This window comes from Brassica rapa, chromosome A09, assembly GCF_000309985.2.
Source record: "Brassica rapa cultivar Chiifu-401-42 chromosome A09, CAAS_Brap_v3.01, whole genome shotgun sequence".
In the NCBI taxonomy this organism is placed as follows: domain Eukaryota; kingdom Viridiplantae; phylum Streptophyta; class Magnoliopsida; order Brassicales; family Brassicaceae; genus Brassica; species Brassica rapa.
Genome location: NC_024803.2, coordinates 27,802,906 through 27,816,337, shown reverse-complemented (window position 1 = coordinate 27,816,337; position 13,432 = coordinate 27,802,906). Strand labels below are relative to the sequence as shown.

Sequence of the window (13,432 nt, the reverse complement as noted above, 5' to 3'; positions counted from 1 at the left end):
TGATGTTCTTCTGGATAGTGAGCTAGGGAGCACACTCTACTGGGTGGGTGAGCTACTGCCTCTGCATTGAAGTAGACTCTGGTGTTGTTCCAGTTTGTAGCCGGATTCTTGATCCTGATACTTCTCCTAAGCACTGGCTGAGCTTCTTCATTCTGAGCTCCTTCTCCACCTTCCAAGTTCTGATTCTGATCCTCCACTTCCTCCTCTTGGTCATGGTGCTCTTCTTGATCATGAACTGGTGGTTCACTCTGATTTCCCCCCTCAGGATCAAGGGGAGCAGCTTCTTGTATCTCAACTTCATCTGTAGTTGTCTCGGTTTGCTCGTCAGACCGGCTTGATCCTCCCACATTATCTGATCCTGCTTGTCCCGGCTCTTCCATAGGTAAGCTGACCCCAAGTCTCCTCATGACTTGTCTGAGATTGGCTGCTCTATCCGATGCGGATTGAGACAGGTTCTCCAGCTCATTCCAGTCCTTGTTGTTGTAGTACCCTCTGGTTTCTACAAACTTCACATCCCTAGACACTAGGACTCGCCTAGTCTCTGGTTCATAGCACTTATAGCCCTTCTGGTTTGGTGAATACCCAATGAACATGGCTCTTGTGCTCTTAGCCTCCAGCTTGTTCCTTAGTTCTCCTGGTTTTAAAACAAAGCAAAGACACCCAAACACACGCATATGATCAATGGATGGTTTAGCTTTATTCAATACCTCAAATGGAGATCGGTCTTGGAGAACTCTGGTAGGAATTCGGTTGATCAAGTAGCATGCAGTTAGGACCACATCTCCCCAGAAGCTCTTTGGGACACTTGTATGGAACATCATGCTCCTAGTGACCTCCATGAGGTGTCTGTTCTTCCTCTCGGCCACACCATTCTGTTGTGGAGTGTATGGACAGCTGGTTTGATGAATTACACCTTGTTTGGCTAGGTGGGCTTTGAATGCATTGCTGGTGTACTCTCCTCCATTATCTGATCTCAAAATCTTAACTTTGGCATTATAATGGTTAGAGACATATGTTTCAAAGTTTATGAATGCATCTAAGACCCTATCCTTTGATTGTAAGAGAGTGATCCATGTATACTTGGATTTCTCATCAATAAAGGTCACAAAATATTTGTGATGTTCTCTAGAGAGACATGGAGCAGTCCATACATCCGAGTGGATTAAATCAAAACAGTGTTCATAGATTGTACTAGACTTGGGAAATACAGTTTTGCAATGTTTTCCTAAGATACAAGCTTCACAATCTTGTTGAAATGAAATACTAGGCAACATGATGTTCAAGGCACGAGAGTGGGGATGTCCTAATCTAGCATGCCACATTACATCTTTAGGGAAATTAAAACTTGAATTGAAAGCAACAGATAGATCGGATGCAAGCTTAGTGTCTTCTAGCAAGTACAGGTTTCCCTTGCTCACACCTTTGCCAAGCAACCTACATGAGTCAATATCCTGAAAGTAGACATCATCAGGCGTAAATATAACATTGCAATTCAACTCATTGGTCACCTTTTTCACAGATAACAAATTAGAGGTGAAACTAGGCATGTAGAAGGCTTTGGAATCTTTCTCAAATAATTTAAGTTCACCTATGCCTTTAATTGGAACCTTGTTACCATCAGCTATCATAACATTTCCTACTGCAGGAGTAATATTTTTAATCAAGTTTAGATCACTAATCATGTGATGAGAGGCTCATGAGTCTATGACTAAGGGTTTAACTCTATCAGATTCATGGGAGACTTGAAAAGCAGTGAATAAACTCCTAGGAACTTGATAGGATGCACTAACAGAGGTACCAAGAGTTTTACCAGACTCCTTGAGAGCTTTGATGAGTGCCTCAATGTTGGATTTCTTGATGGACTCATCCTGGTTTCCCTTGCTCTCATGAGTGCGGTAGGCTGTGGAAGCTTCTCCTACATCACCTGAATAGTTTGCGCGGCCATCAGTCTTGAACTTAGCCGGTTTGAGGTGTGGGTGAAGTATCCAGCACTTGTCCTTGCCGTGACCCTTCTTCTTGCAATGATCACACACCCACACCTTCTTCTCCTCCAGCTTGTAGTACCCTTTGTTGGCTACTCCGGCAGGTTTGCTCTCGGCTCCTTCAGCTTGATTGGCCATCACTAGCTCTCCCTTTCTCTTAAAGAGATCCACTAAGCCGTGCTCCTTCTGAATCTCAGCACACACTTCATCTAGAGATGGGAGCTCCTTGTTCCTCAGTATGTGCCTAATAAGGTCATCATACCCTGGGTTGAGAGTGAGCAGCAAGGCAAAGACCTTATCTTGCTCCCTTCTTTCATGTAGAACATCCGGATCAACTGTTGCAGGTCTGAGCATCTCTAGCTCAGCCCATAGAGACCGGAACTTCCCAAAATGAGCATCAAAGTCTGTGTCCTCTTGACTTAGAGAGTTGATTGCTCCTTTTACTTCATACACCTTGCTGATGTTGGATTTGTTGGCATACACCTTCTTGAGAGTATCCCACAGCTCCTTGGAAGTTTCACAAAATGCATAAGCCTCTTGGAGAGAAGGGGCGAGGCTATTCTGGATGATAGACAACACCATGAGGTCCTCCTGACCTTTCTTCTTATCCCCAGCATCCGCAACCACCACTTCTTTGCCATCCTCTCCTAGGACAGTCTTCTTGGTGGGGCGGCCTTCTTCAACAATCTCCCAAAGACCTCTGCCTCCGAGAGCTGTTTTGGCAAGTCTTGCCCATGTCAGGTAGTTAGGACCCTTGAGAGTAACTGGTATCATCACCATCATTGGGTTCTCAGAGGTATCCATCAAGAGAGAAAGAAGAATAAAAGTTTTGGATAAACTTTGCTATTTTTGGCAAATTCTGGAAATGTGTTTGAAGAACACCTCAAGAACAGGATGAACTTTGCCAAAAATAGAAATGAAACACAGAGAATTTGCGGAAGAAAAAGAGATTTAGGTCTCAAGAGCAGAGCTGCTCTGATACCATGAGAGTTTTAGAGAATTAATGTGAGAGTTTAAGGAGGATTTGTGAATAGATTAGAGAAGAACTAGGTTAATCCGTGAGGGAGAGAGTGAGATTGACAAAGAGAATAATAGAGAACTCTTTTCCCTTGAATTCATTTGTTTATGGGAACAACCCATTTATAGAACTCTTACAGCAAGATGTCGACATTAAGGAAACAATAAACAAAGAGGTTAAGACAAAGGAGAGATGGGCAGAGTGGTCCTGGATAGTGACAGGTCCTAACGGGTGGGAAGACTTTGAATCCTTAACCAGACCCGTGACCTGCACTCCCAATGGTTCCCCACTTCCCTTAGGCGATTCCAAACATTCTTCTTGCCTTCTTCTCTTCTACATCAGTCACTCTTATGCCTTGCACTCCAAGTTAGGGTTGTCTTGTACGGACAGACTTGTCTTGCAAGGTAAGTTGAGTGATTGCTTGATCCGGATGTAATTGTTCCCCTCTTGCTTCTTACTTCATTCTCCTCTCTTTATTGCTTCATGTCAACATATTCTTCTTTAAGGTTGTAGCTTTGTTGGTTCTTGTTTTCTTTAAGGTTGTAGTTCGTACTTATCTTCTTGGTTTTAAAAGGTTGTAGCTTTGTTGGTTCTTGTTTTCTCATTCTGCAGCCCTTAATTTTGTTGCGACATCAGAGGCTCTGCGCATTTCTCCATCTGTTGTAGCAGTAATCATTTCAAGCTTTAGATTAGACATGCTTTGGGACGCTGGAATTAACAGCGTCATCGTTTCCGGAAACTTTAAATCAACAGCCAATCTAGCGTCCAAACTCTCACATCGTTGCCGGAAATCTGAAGTCAATTGCCATTGTTACTGTGCTTTTCTGTTTGTTGGACGCTTGACGCAGCGTCTTCGTCCCGAACAGGGCTAATGTCATATGTTCTTGTTATGGTTCTGCGCATATGCTTGTGTCTTATGCTTATTTTTTTTAATCAATTATGCTTGTGTCTATGTCTCTTCTGTATCTTCTTCTTATGTTTATATAATCTTCACTCTCCACTTGTAGCAACACAAAACTCATCTTCTCTCTCGCTTTGTAACAACACTAAAGTCATCTTCTCCCATTTTATCTCTTTAATCACTTTGTCAAACTCATATTTTAAGAACCCCAAAATAAAAACTTTGCATTGGAGGCAAAAAATTAGAAGGCTCTTAAATAAAGTGCTTAACACATATTTATTAGTAAAAAAATGATTAAGATACCCATTAGGGTTGCTAGGGATAATGGTGCTCTCAGTGCAAAGAATATAAGATTTGTTATCCCCTTTCTATTAATTGGGAAGCATTTTTTAAGTTGTAACTTAAAGTATAAAGCTGACATGTCAGCCTGACAGCCTTCCTCAGAGTACACATTAAATGTTTTTTTTACTAGAGATTACATTTTTTGGTCGTATGGACCAACCTATATTTAAACTACCGACAAGTTATTCTATATTAATATACGTAAAATGAATGATTACGAAAGTTACGCCCCCATCAATGAATCTGGTTCTACTTTAAACCAGTTCCACTAATAACTCTATTTCTTTTTAAACTTTTTGACAGGTGATGTCCGTTACAACTATACGAAAAACTGAATGAACATATGAAATGGGGCAAGATCAGTGAACATTATAATTTAACATCCTAAACTTAAACATGAGCCTGTCATTGAACATTCGAAATTCAAAAAATGTTTATATATGTTTATCAGAATGTGTAACACATGGATCAAAACTTGATCTTAGTTCAACTGATGTACGATAAATAAAACCATCGATACTCAACAAACTTTTGTAGCAAATATTTATTTGTTCCTGTATAATTAATAAAGTTTTCGCAAGTTTTTTATTTTTTTTTCTCAAGTTCTACTAAACTTAGTTATAACGTAACATACACATGTTACATGATGGCATTTTTGCATTTGTTTAAAATTACATGTATATTTCATAATATGTACACTGATTTAAATGCAAATAGTGGATTATATTGTAATTGTGTCATGTATGATAGTTTTTAATTTTTTAAACTCTAAAAAATCGTTAACCACTGGATAGCTTAACCGAAAAACATTGTTAACATACCTCGAAGAAAAACCGGAATTGGATGTGGTTTCGATTTGCTTTGCCGACACGTTTTCCTGTAAAAGTCAAAGGAAATATTTGTTAGGAGCTTATTTCTATAATGTTCCTCTTCAGAGCATTTAATTCAATATATTCACGTTCGTACATTAACTTGATATGCACTCAAAGAACTATACTTCCAATATATCAGATCTTTCTTATACAAGGTAATATTGTCAAACAAATATTATAGTAAATAACGATTTGATTGAACAAAGGAAATTGTTTGGTTGCCAAGCGAAACATTAAATTGTGCTCATAAATTTATAATATATTGAAATAACATATTCACGACCCTAACGTTCTCTTATATATAAAGGGGATTCACACTAGGTATACCATCATCAGTTAAGACCATCGACACTAAACCCTTTCACACATTTGTTAAGATAAACGAACCCTCGCTGAAGAAAGCGAACCAGTTTAAGCCATCGAATCTGAAAACAAAAAAACGACAACATTACATTCGACAAATATTCTGCAATCTTACATCTAGATTTAGGTTACAATTTGATTAAGTTCAACGGAACATCACCTTTTTCGCTGGTTGGGTGCAATCCGAATTGAGAAACCCTTATCCCCTTTCTATTCCGACCATCGAAACACCGTGGAGATTTTTTTTTCTGTCGCTTCTCTTGAGTAAATAGAGAACAAAACAAAAACATAGCCCATTTGATATTGTAAGCCCAATAAGTTAGATACAATACAATATGGTTTACAATTTTTTCTCGGCCTTATACCTTAATTTTATAATACGGCTCAATCCGTTTGAGTTATATTTTGAATTGTAATTATTATGCGTAGAAACAAAATTATAATTTTTTTCATTATTTTAGACGTTCAATAACCACTAATCAACGTAATATAAACTCTATACATTATTCAAATCAAAATTCATTTATAGATTTTATACCCCGCGCACGGCGCAGATTATCACCTAGTTATTATGTATTTGTGGTAGGTAGATGTCGATCATTTGGACGGCCGGACCTCTGTTATGTTGTGTATATGATTGATGTAAGTACAAAAATTATAAAAAAAATTGTTCCATGTTTGGTAACCATGTAATATACATGTGAAAGTATTTCATTTGATTGAATGTTTTAACAATTAAACTGCATATCTGATGCGTATATGGTTTCTGTAAATATGAAAGAGCAATTGCATTCTATAGACACATTTCAAACATTATTTAGCTAAATGACTCAATATGAAATGTATTTACTTTAAAATATAGAATTCCTGAGTTTAAAAGTATGTGTTATTCTATAAAAATTAATATAGAATAGAACTAAAAGTTCTTGTTAAGAAAAAAAAAATAGAATGTGAAATTTATGTCTGTTTGAATTTTTCTAAATATGTCATATGTAAGTGATGTATATGTTTTTAACATAGTTGGTTGACTTAATCATATTGGTATATGAAATTTAGATCAAATGAAAAGTGATGGAGTTGAAAACAAAAAGAAGAACAAAAGAGAAAGATGAAGAGGTACAATGGTTAGGATTGTATAAAGATAGAAATTGTAATATAACTTTATATACATAATATTCTAGCCACGGTTTTTTTTGTCTATATATTAAATTATCTTTTTATAGTTATACAATACAGTATTCAATCTTTAATGAATCAAATAAACTACAAACTCAATTACTATGTAATCGGATGATCCACTCAAACTTAGATCTCCACAATTTTTACCTATTTTTATATTAACAAACGACATTCTTCTTCTCACTATTTCCTCATTATCTGCTCATTATTTGCTTATTATATGATGATATGGCTGAAAGGTATCCGTAAAATCATCTTCTTTAATTTAAGATGCATACTTCAAAGTTTAAATAATTAGATGGTTAAAAATAACATTCATTTTTGCATGTAAAATGTGCAAATATTCATATATAACATAATATATATAAAATATGGGATATTCGTATAAATGTGATCAATAGATGTAACCAACAATACAAAATAAGTTTCAGAAAACATGAAGCAAACAACCGTAGCAAACATAGACAGAAATAAGGTCTTAACACATCACTAAACGTCATCAAAAGATAAGTAGATCCAAGCAAGAGTGAATAATCACGAAACCGGCTTCAATGATGCTCTCTTTGCCACCACCTTAAAACGTGTTGCTGTCTTGACGGGAGGGTCCACAATCATTCCGCGTTTTGATGGAGGAGGCATTAGTGTCCAATTTTGGGGCTCAAACTCTGCTGATCTCCAATGGTTGTGTAAGTAAACCAAGCTCAGTTTCTCTCCACTGACACCCAATGGCTTTGCTGACACTTCGGATAATGCACTCACTGGACTCCAATTGTGAGTCTTGAAGAAGACATTATGAAAGAACTTTTTTGCTTTTGCTTTATTTCTATTTGAGAATGAAGAGGTGTAAAGAAATTTTTGTGGATCGGTAGTATTTATATTAATTTTATTGAAGATTGAGGAAGAAATGTTAAATTTTCTAATGTACAAAGAGATAAAATTTAAGTACAAGCAGAAGTTACCATCGACTACTTCAGTCGAGGAATAAAACATGAAGTAAGACTTTGAATATTTACTATTATGTCCAACATAAGTCACCATAGACTACTTCAATATCACACAGTATGAATGCTAAAGAAGACTCCATACATTAAAGTATACACTGGGTCCAAATTAAGGACCGGTTCAAGCGTTACTCAAAACAAAACTTCAAGATTGCATCTGGAATTTACTGGACAAGTATGAAGAGCTTGAGACACAAGTCGACACGAGAAAAATGGAAGAGCTTTAGGTGCTTATTGAGTTTGATTTAACTGATGTTATATGTTTTAAGTTTATTACAAATAAAGCTATTATCTTTCAAATTATAAAATTTTGAGTCTCTAACTTGTCTATTTTATTAATTTAGAAGTATAATATAAAAGTAATTTATTTATGTGTTATTTACTGTTTATAACATTGAAATTTTATATTATCTACAACTCATATACAATATATATGATTTTAAAGTAAAAATATCACAATTCCAAATCATGTTGTTATCCAAATGTTAACATGCGAGTTCGCTTTTTCACTTATGGTCCAAAATTGATATAAACACTACAATTGTTTTCATTTTGATTTTTAAAAATTGAGTATAGATGTTTTTATTATTTGCTTTTTTCAAGTGTGGTATTTGTTTGATATAGATTTAAAGATTTTATATGTGATTTAATAGTATATATATTCTATATTGAAAAAACTCATTATTGAAATGTCGTAATGATATGAATTGTCGATTTTAAATTTGGAAATGTGTTTTCTTGTCATGCATTTGTATCATAATTTTAACCATCAATATACATTATTTTTAATCATATTCTATTTAGAAGCTACTACTATTTTTGGCACGTTCTTTCAAAGCGTGTGTGTCTTTTTTTTGTTTTCCATTTTGATAAAATATGGATGAATTTATAACTTTTTATTAGATAACAAATAATTTAAAAGTTTTTCTATTATAATGGTTGAGTTTGAAGCAGTTTTTTTGTATGTAACCCAGACCCGTGGTCGAATCGGTAGACATGACGCTTTGTATATAATCCAGTTCAGATTAGTTGAAAAAATATTTAATTTAAAATCTTCGAACCCGGTAAAAACCCACAAAACGTTATTAACTAGTTGGAGGTAGTCTTTTTAAAAATGATTTGAATCTAAAGAAATTAAAAGAACAAACACGTGGACTCAAATGAATGAATCTGATTTCTTAGAAAATAATATATCACGTGGTCGAATTTGATATGTCTCGATGGGCTATAGTCATATTGTTGTAGTACATTGTTATATTGTAATGTTGAGTAGTTATGATTTTAAAGAATAAAAAAATGTGGTTAAAGCTGTTTCCTACTGGTGTGTGTATAATAAAAGTATTGTTTGTGTATAATGAGTTTAATAAAGATGTAATTCTTAATGAATTTTATGTGTATAAAAAGTATGACCACTAAAATTTTGATTTATGGACTATATTTAAGACTAAATTTCATTCGTGTATGATAAAATGTTTTTCTCAAATGATACTGATGAGTTTTCAAATTTGAACATTTATTTAATGAATAATGTTTGATTATTATAACCCAAACTCATGATTTGTTTGAGCTGTATTGTTATATGCCAAAACCAAAAGATTAAAATGCCACTAGTGAGAATTAATATTTCTTTGGAAAAGTATAGACATTTTAGATAAAATTGAGTTTTTCATTAAAGAGAAAAAAATGAGTGATCATGTTTTAATAGTATAGATTATTTACTCGTAATTAAAATTTTCGAACCATCAAGTTTAACTATTGCATGAAAATTAGTTAATGATTCGGTTTTTGTTTTTGAAATTTTGGCATTTTCTTGTAAATTAACTTAAGGTAACATTGTGAGTGAGTCTTTTTTTTTTGACAGCAAACATTCACACACTCATGTTGACTCTGATGTGAGTGAGTCATGTCATCATATTTTTAGGTACCATAATGGATTGATTTTTTTTACTGGTGTAGTCAAAAAGAAAAAAAAACAATTAATTAGCATCTAAGACTATCATAGATGACATAACTCTCATTCACAAGATTACCTTACAAAAATCAAATTTTCAAAAAAAAAAAAACTTCAGCATTGACTAATTTTCATGCAATATAATAATTACTACCACATTTTTGTCTATAATCATCTTCACATTTTTTTTAAATTTTATAGGGATATCCTGGCCCCACAGAAATGGTCCTGACTAGTCACGTGTTGCCAAGTGTCGGTCCTTTGTCCTTGGCGATGACGAAATATTAATTTTCCAGTGGCCGGAACTCGAACTCTGGTGGTTTCACCATATTGGGCTTTTGCCCTCATGTTAATCACCTCCAGGTCACACGCCTGGTTTTAAGATGCATACTTTAAAGTTAAAAAACTTAGAAGGTAAAAAATAACATTCATTTTTGCAAGTAAAATCTGTAAAATGTGAAAGTATACATATATAACATAATAGATATAAAATATGGGATATCCTTATAAATGTGATCGACGATACAAAATAAGTTCCAAAAAAACATGAAGCAAAGCAAACATAGATGGATAGATAAAAGGTCTTAGACATCAGAAAAAGATAAGCAGACCCTAAAGCAAAAGGGAATATTCACAATGCCGCTCTTTGCCACCACCTTAAACATGTTGTTGTCTTGACCGGAGACTCCACAGTCATTCCACGTTTGGGTGGAAGAGGCATTGGTGTCAAAGTTTGGAGCTCAATCTCAGCTGATCTCTAATGGTTATTTAACTATACAATCTATATGATTCTAAAGTAAAAATATCGCAACTCCAAATTATATTGTTATCCAAATGTTAATGTTCGTAGTTTTATTCACTTATTGATCGAAAATTGATTTAGAAATTGCCATATTTGTTTTTTTTTTGTTTTGAATCTTAACTATTGAGTTTTTATGTTTTTATCATTTATTTTTTCAAAGTGTGGTATTTGTTCAAAATAAAATTTAAAGATGCTATGTGTGATCTAATAGTATAGATCTTCTATACTGAAGAACAATATGTTCTCATTATTGAAATGTAGTAACGATATGAATTTTCTATTATAAATTGAAAATGAATTTCTCGTGTCATGTATTTGTATAATACTTTTAACCATCAAAATACACTATTTTTATCCATATTCGATTTAGAAGCTACTATTATTTTTGACATGTTCTTTTAAAGCTGGATATCTTGTTTGTTGACCATTTTGATAAAATTTGCATGAATTTCTAATTTTTTATTAGAAAATAATAATTTAAATTTTTTTCTATTATATTTGAGTTTTGAGTACTGTTCTCATATCTAACCTAGAACAATGGTCGAATCGGTAGACCCGGCGGACGCCTTGTATATAATCTAGTTCAGATTTAATGAAAAAAATTGTTAATTAAAAATTTGATTAAACCAGGTAAAAATCCAAACCATTTCGAAGTAGTCTTTATTAAAAATGATTTGAATCTAAAAGAATAATAGAAACAAACACATGGCCGCAAATAAATGAATCTGATTTTTTAGAAAATGATATATCACGTGGTCGAATCTGATACGATCTTGATGGATTGTAGTCATAGTATTGTAGTACATTGTTATATTGTAATTTTGAGTAATTATGTTTTAAAAATAAACACATATGACTAAAGCTGTTTCCTACTGATTTGTGTATGATAAAATATTGTTTGTATATAATGGATTTTCAAAAAGATATTATTCTGTATGAATTTTATGTGTATAATAAAGATGACCACTAAAATTTTGATTTTATTTAAGGTTAAATTTTATTTGTGTGTAGTAAAATGTTATTCTCAAATGATACTACTGAGTTTTTGAATTTGGGCATTTAATTAATGAATCATCTTGATTATTATGACTCAAATTCATGATATGTTTGAGCTTTATTTACAGTTACTAGGTAATATGGATGAGATTGTTAATTTAGTTATTTTTGTAGATAAAAATACATTGGTCATGTTTAATTTGGATATTGGTTCGGTTTTAGGTTGTTTTTTTGGTTTTTAATGTATTAAAATATAAATATCATTATAATCCTTATTTATTTTTGTTTTTTTCGGATAAGCCTTCTTGAATTTTCCGTTTCCGTTTCCGTTGATAGAAAAACTATTATTATTTGTTTGGTTCCATGTTATATGAATTTTAGACAATTTTATGTCGAACCAATGGTTTCGTTTTATAATTTCTAAATACATGCAAAATCAAATGAAATCTAAATAATAGTTAAAGAAAAAGAATGTTCATCGGTATGAGCTAAATGATAAATGCTTGTGTTTAGTTTAAGCAAAATAAGAAACTTTTTGTCTTTAAAACACCAAAGTTTTGTGAGAAACTATATTAAGACAATACGTTCTTGTTCTTATTTTTAAAGTAATGCGATAATGTAACGTGGCCAATATAGTGTGAACGCAATAAAACCAAATGCTTCTATTTTAATATATATGTCATATGCTCAAAACCAAAACACTAAAATGCCACTAGTGGGAATTAAAATTTCTTTGGAAAAATAGAAACATTTTAGATAAAATTGAGTTTTTCATTAAAGAGAAAGAAAAAGTATAATAATTTTTCATACTATAGATTATTTCACTAGTAATTAAAAATTTCAAACCATCAAGTTTAACTATTGCATGAAAGTTAGTTAGTGATTCAACTTTTTTTTTGTTTTTAAGTTTGACATTTTCTTGTAAATTAAATAGAGGTAACATTGTGAGTGATAGTCATGTCATCATAGTTTTAGGAGGTACGATAATTAATTGATTTGTTGACCGGTGTAGTATAAAAGAAGAACAATTAATTTGCATCTAAGACTGTCACAGATGACATAACTCTCGTTCACAAGATTACCTTACAGAAATCAAATTTTCAAAAACAAAAACTGAAGCATTGACTAAATTTCATGCAATACAATAATTACTACCACATTTTTTTATCTATAAAACATAGTTTTGCTCTCAGAAAACAGTAACAAAATATTTTCTTAACTAAAACAAGAAGAAGAAAATTCATTCAATTTTTTTTTTTTTGTAACAACAATTCATTCTAAATTATCTATTTTCCATTTTGTGTAATTTCATATTCTTTGCCAAAAAGATGGGAGGGAAAAAGACAAGAGGAAGACAAAAGATAGATATTAAAAAAGTGACGAAAAACGAAGACAGAATCATCACATTTTCAAAGCGTAAAAACGGAATTTACACTAAGCTCAGTGAGCTCTCCATTCTCTGCGGCGCCGACGTCGGATTTCTCATCTACTCCGGCTCAGGAAAACCGTTCACGTTTGGCAGCCCTTCCTTCGATGACGTGGCACAGCGGTTTCTCCACGGAAACCATCACTCAGGAATCATCAACGGCGAGGGCAACTCGTCGTCGTCATCGTTGATCGTGGATGCTCATAAGAAAGTGAAGATGGACGAGTTCTGCAAAAACCTCAACAATCTGATGGAGATCAAAACAGCTGCGGAAGAAGAGAAACTGAAGATGGCTGAGCCTGCTTATGCACCGTCGTTGCCGGTGAAGAGTACTGACGAAGAGGAGAAACAGTTGTTGCGGAGGTATGAGGAGTATTATGAGGAACTGTGTGAGGTTGCTGCTGCGAAAATCCGTGGAAGATATGATGTCCCAGCGTCGTCGTCGTTTCCTCAACATGGCTAATGGTCGAGTTGAGATTTCAAATTTAGGTTTTTTTAACAAAAATAATAGAGAGATCATTTGTTTAGAAAATTAATAGACATATGTTTTCTACTGGGCGACTATTGTTTTGTTTTTTTTCCCTGAATTTTTGAACTTC

General features: G+C 33.4%; 1 protein-coding gene and 1 long non-coding RNA gene across 2 annotated transcripts; one reads left to right on the top strand and one right to left on the bottom strand.

Annotated features, from left to right (window-relative positions):
* Nucleotides 1-5,221: 5,221 nt before the first annotated feature.
* LOC103840447 lies at nucleotides 5,222-9,439 on the bottom strand. Its single transcript, XR_004451997.1, has 2 exons — nucleotides 5,639-9,439; nucleotides 5,222-5,540 (listed from the first exon to the last, which is right to left on the bottom strand). It is a non-coding gene; the product is annotated as an uncharacterized LOC103840447 (long non-coding RNA).
* An 857-nt stretch (nucleotides 9,440-10,296) lies between these two features.
* LOC103840534 (agamous-like MADS-box protein AGL29) lies at nucleotides 10,297-13,296 on the top strand. The gene has a single exon (XM_033278463.1). The coding sequence runs from the start codon at nucleotides 12,736-12,738 to the stop codon at nucleotides 13,294-13,296; it is 561 nt and encodes a 186-aa protein (XP_033134354.1). The 5' UTR covers nucleotides 10,297-12,735.
* The last annotated feature ends 136 nt before the right edge of the window (nucleotides 13,297-13,432 follow it).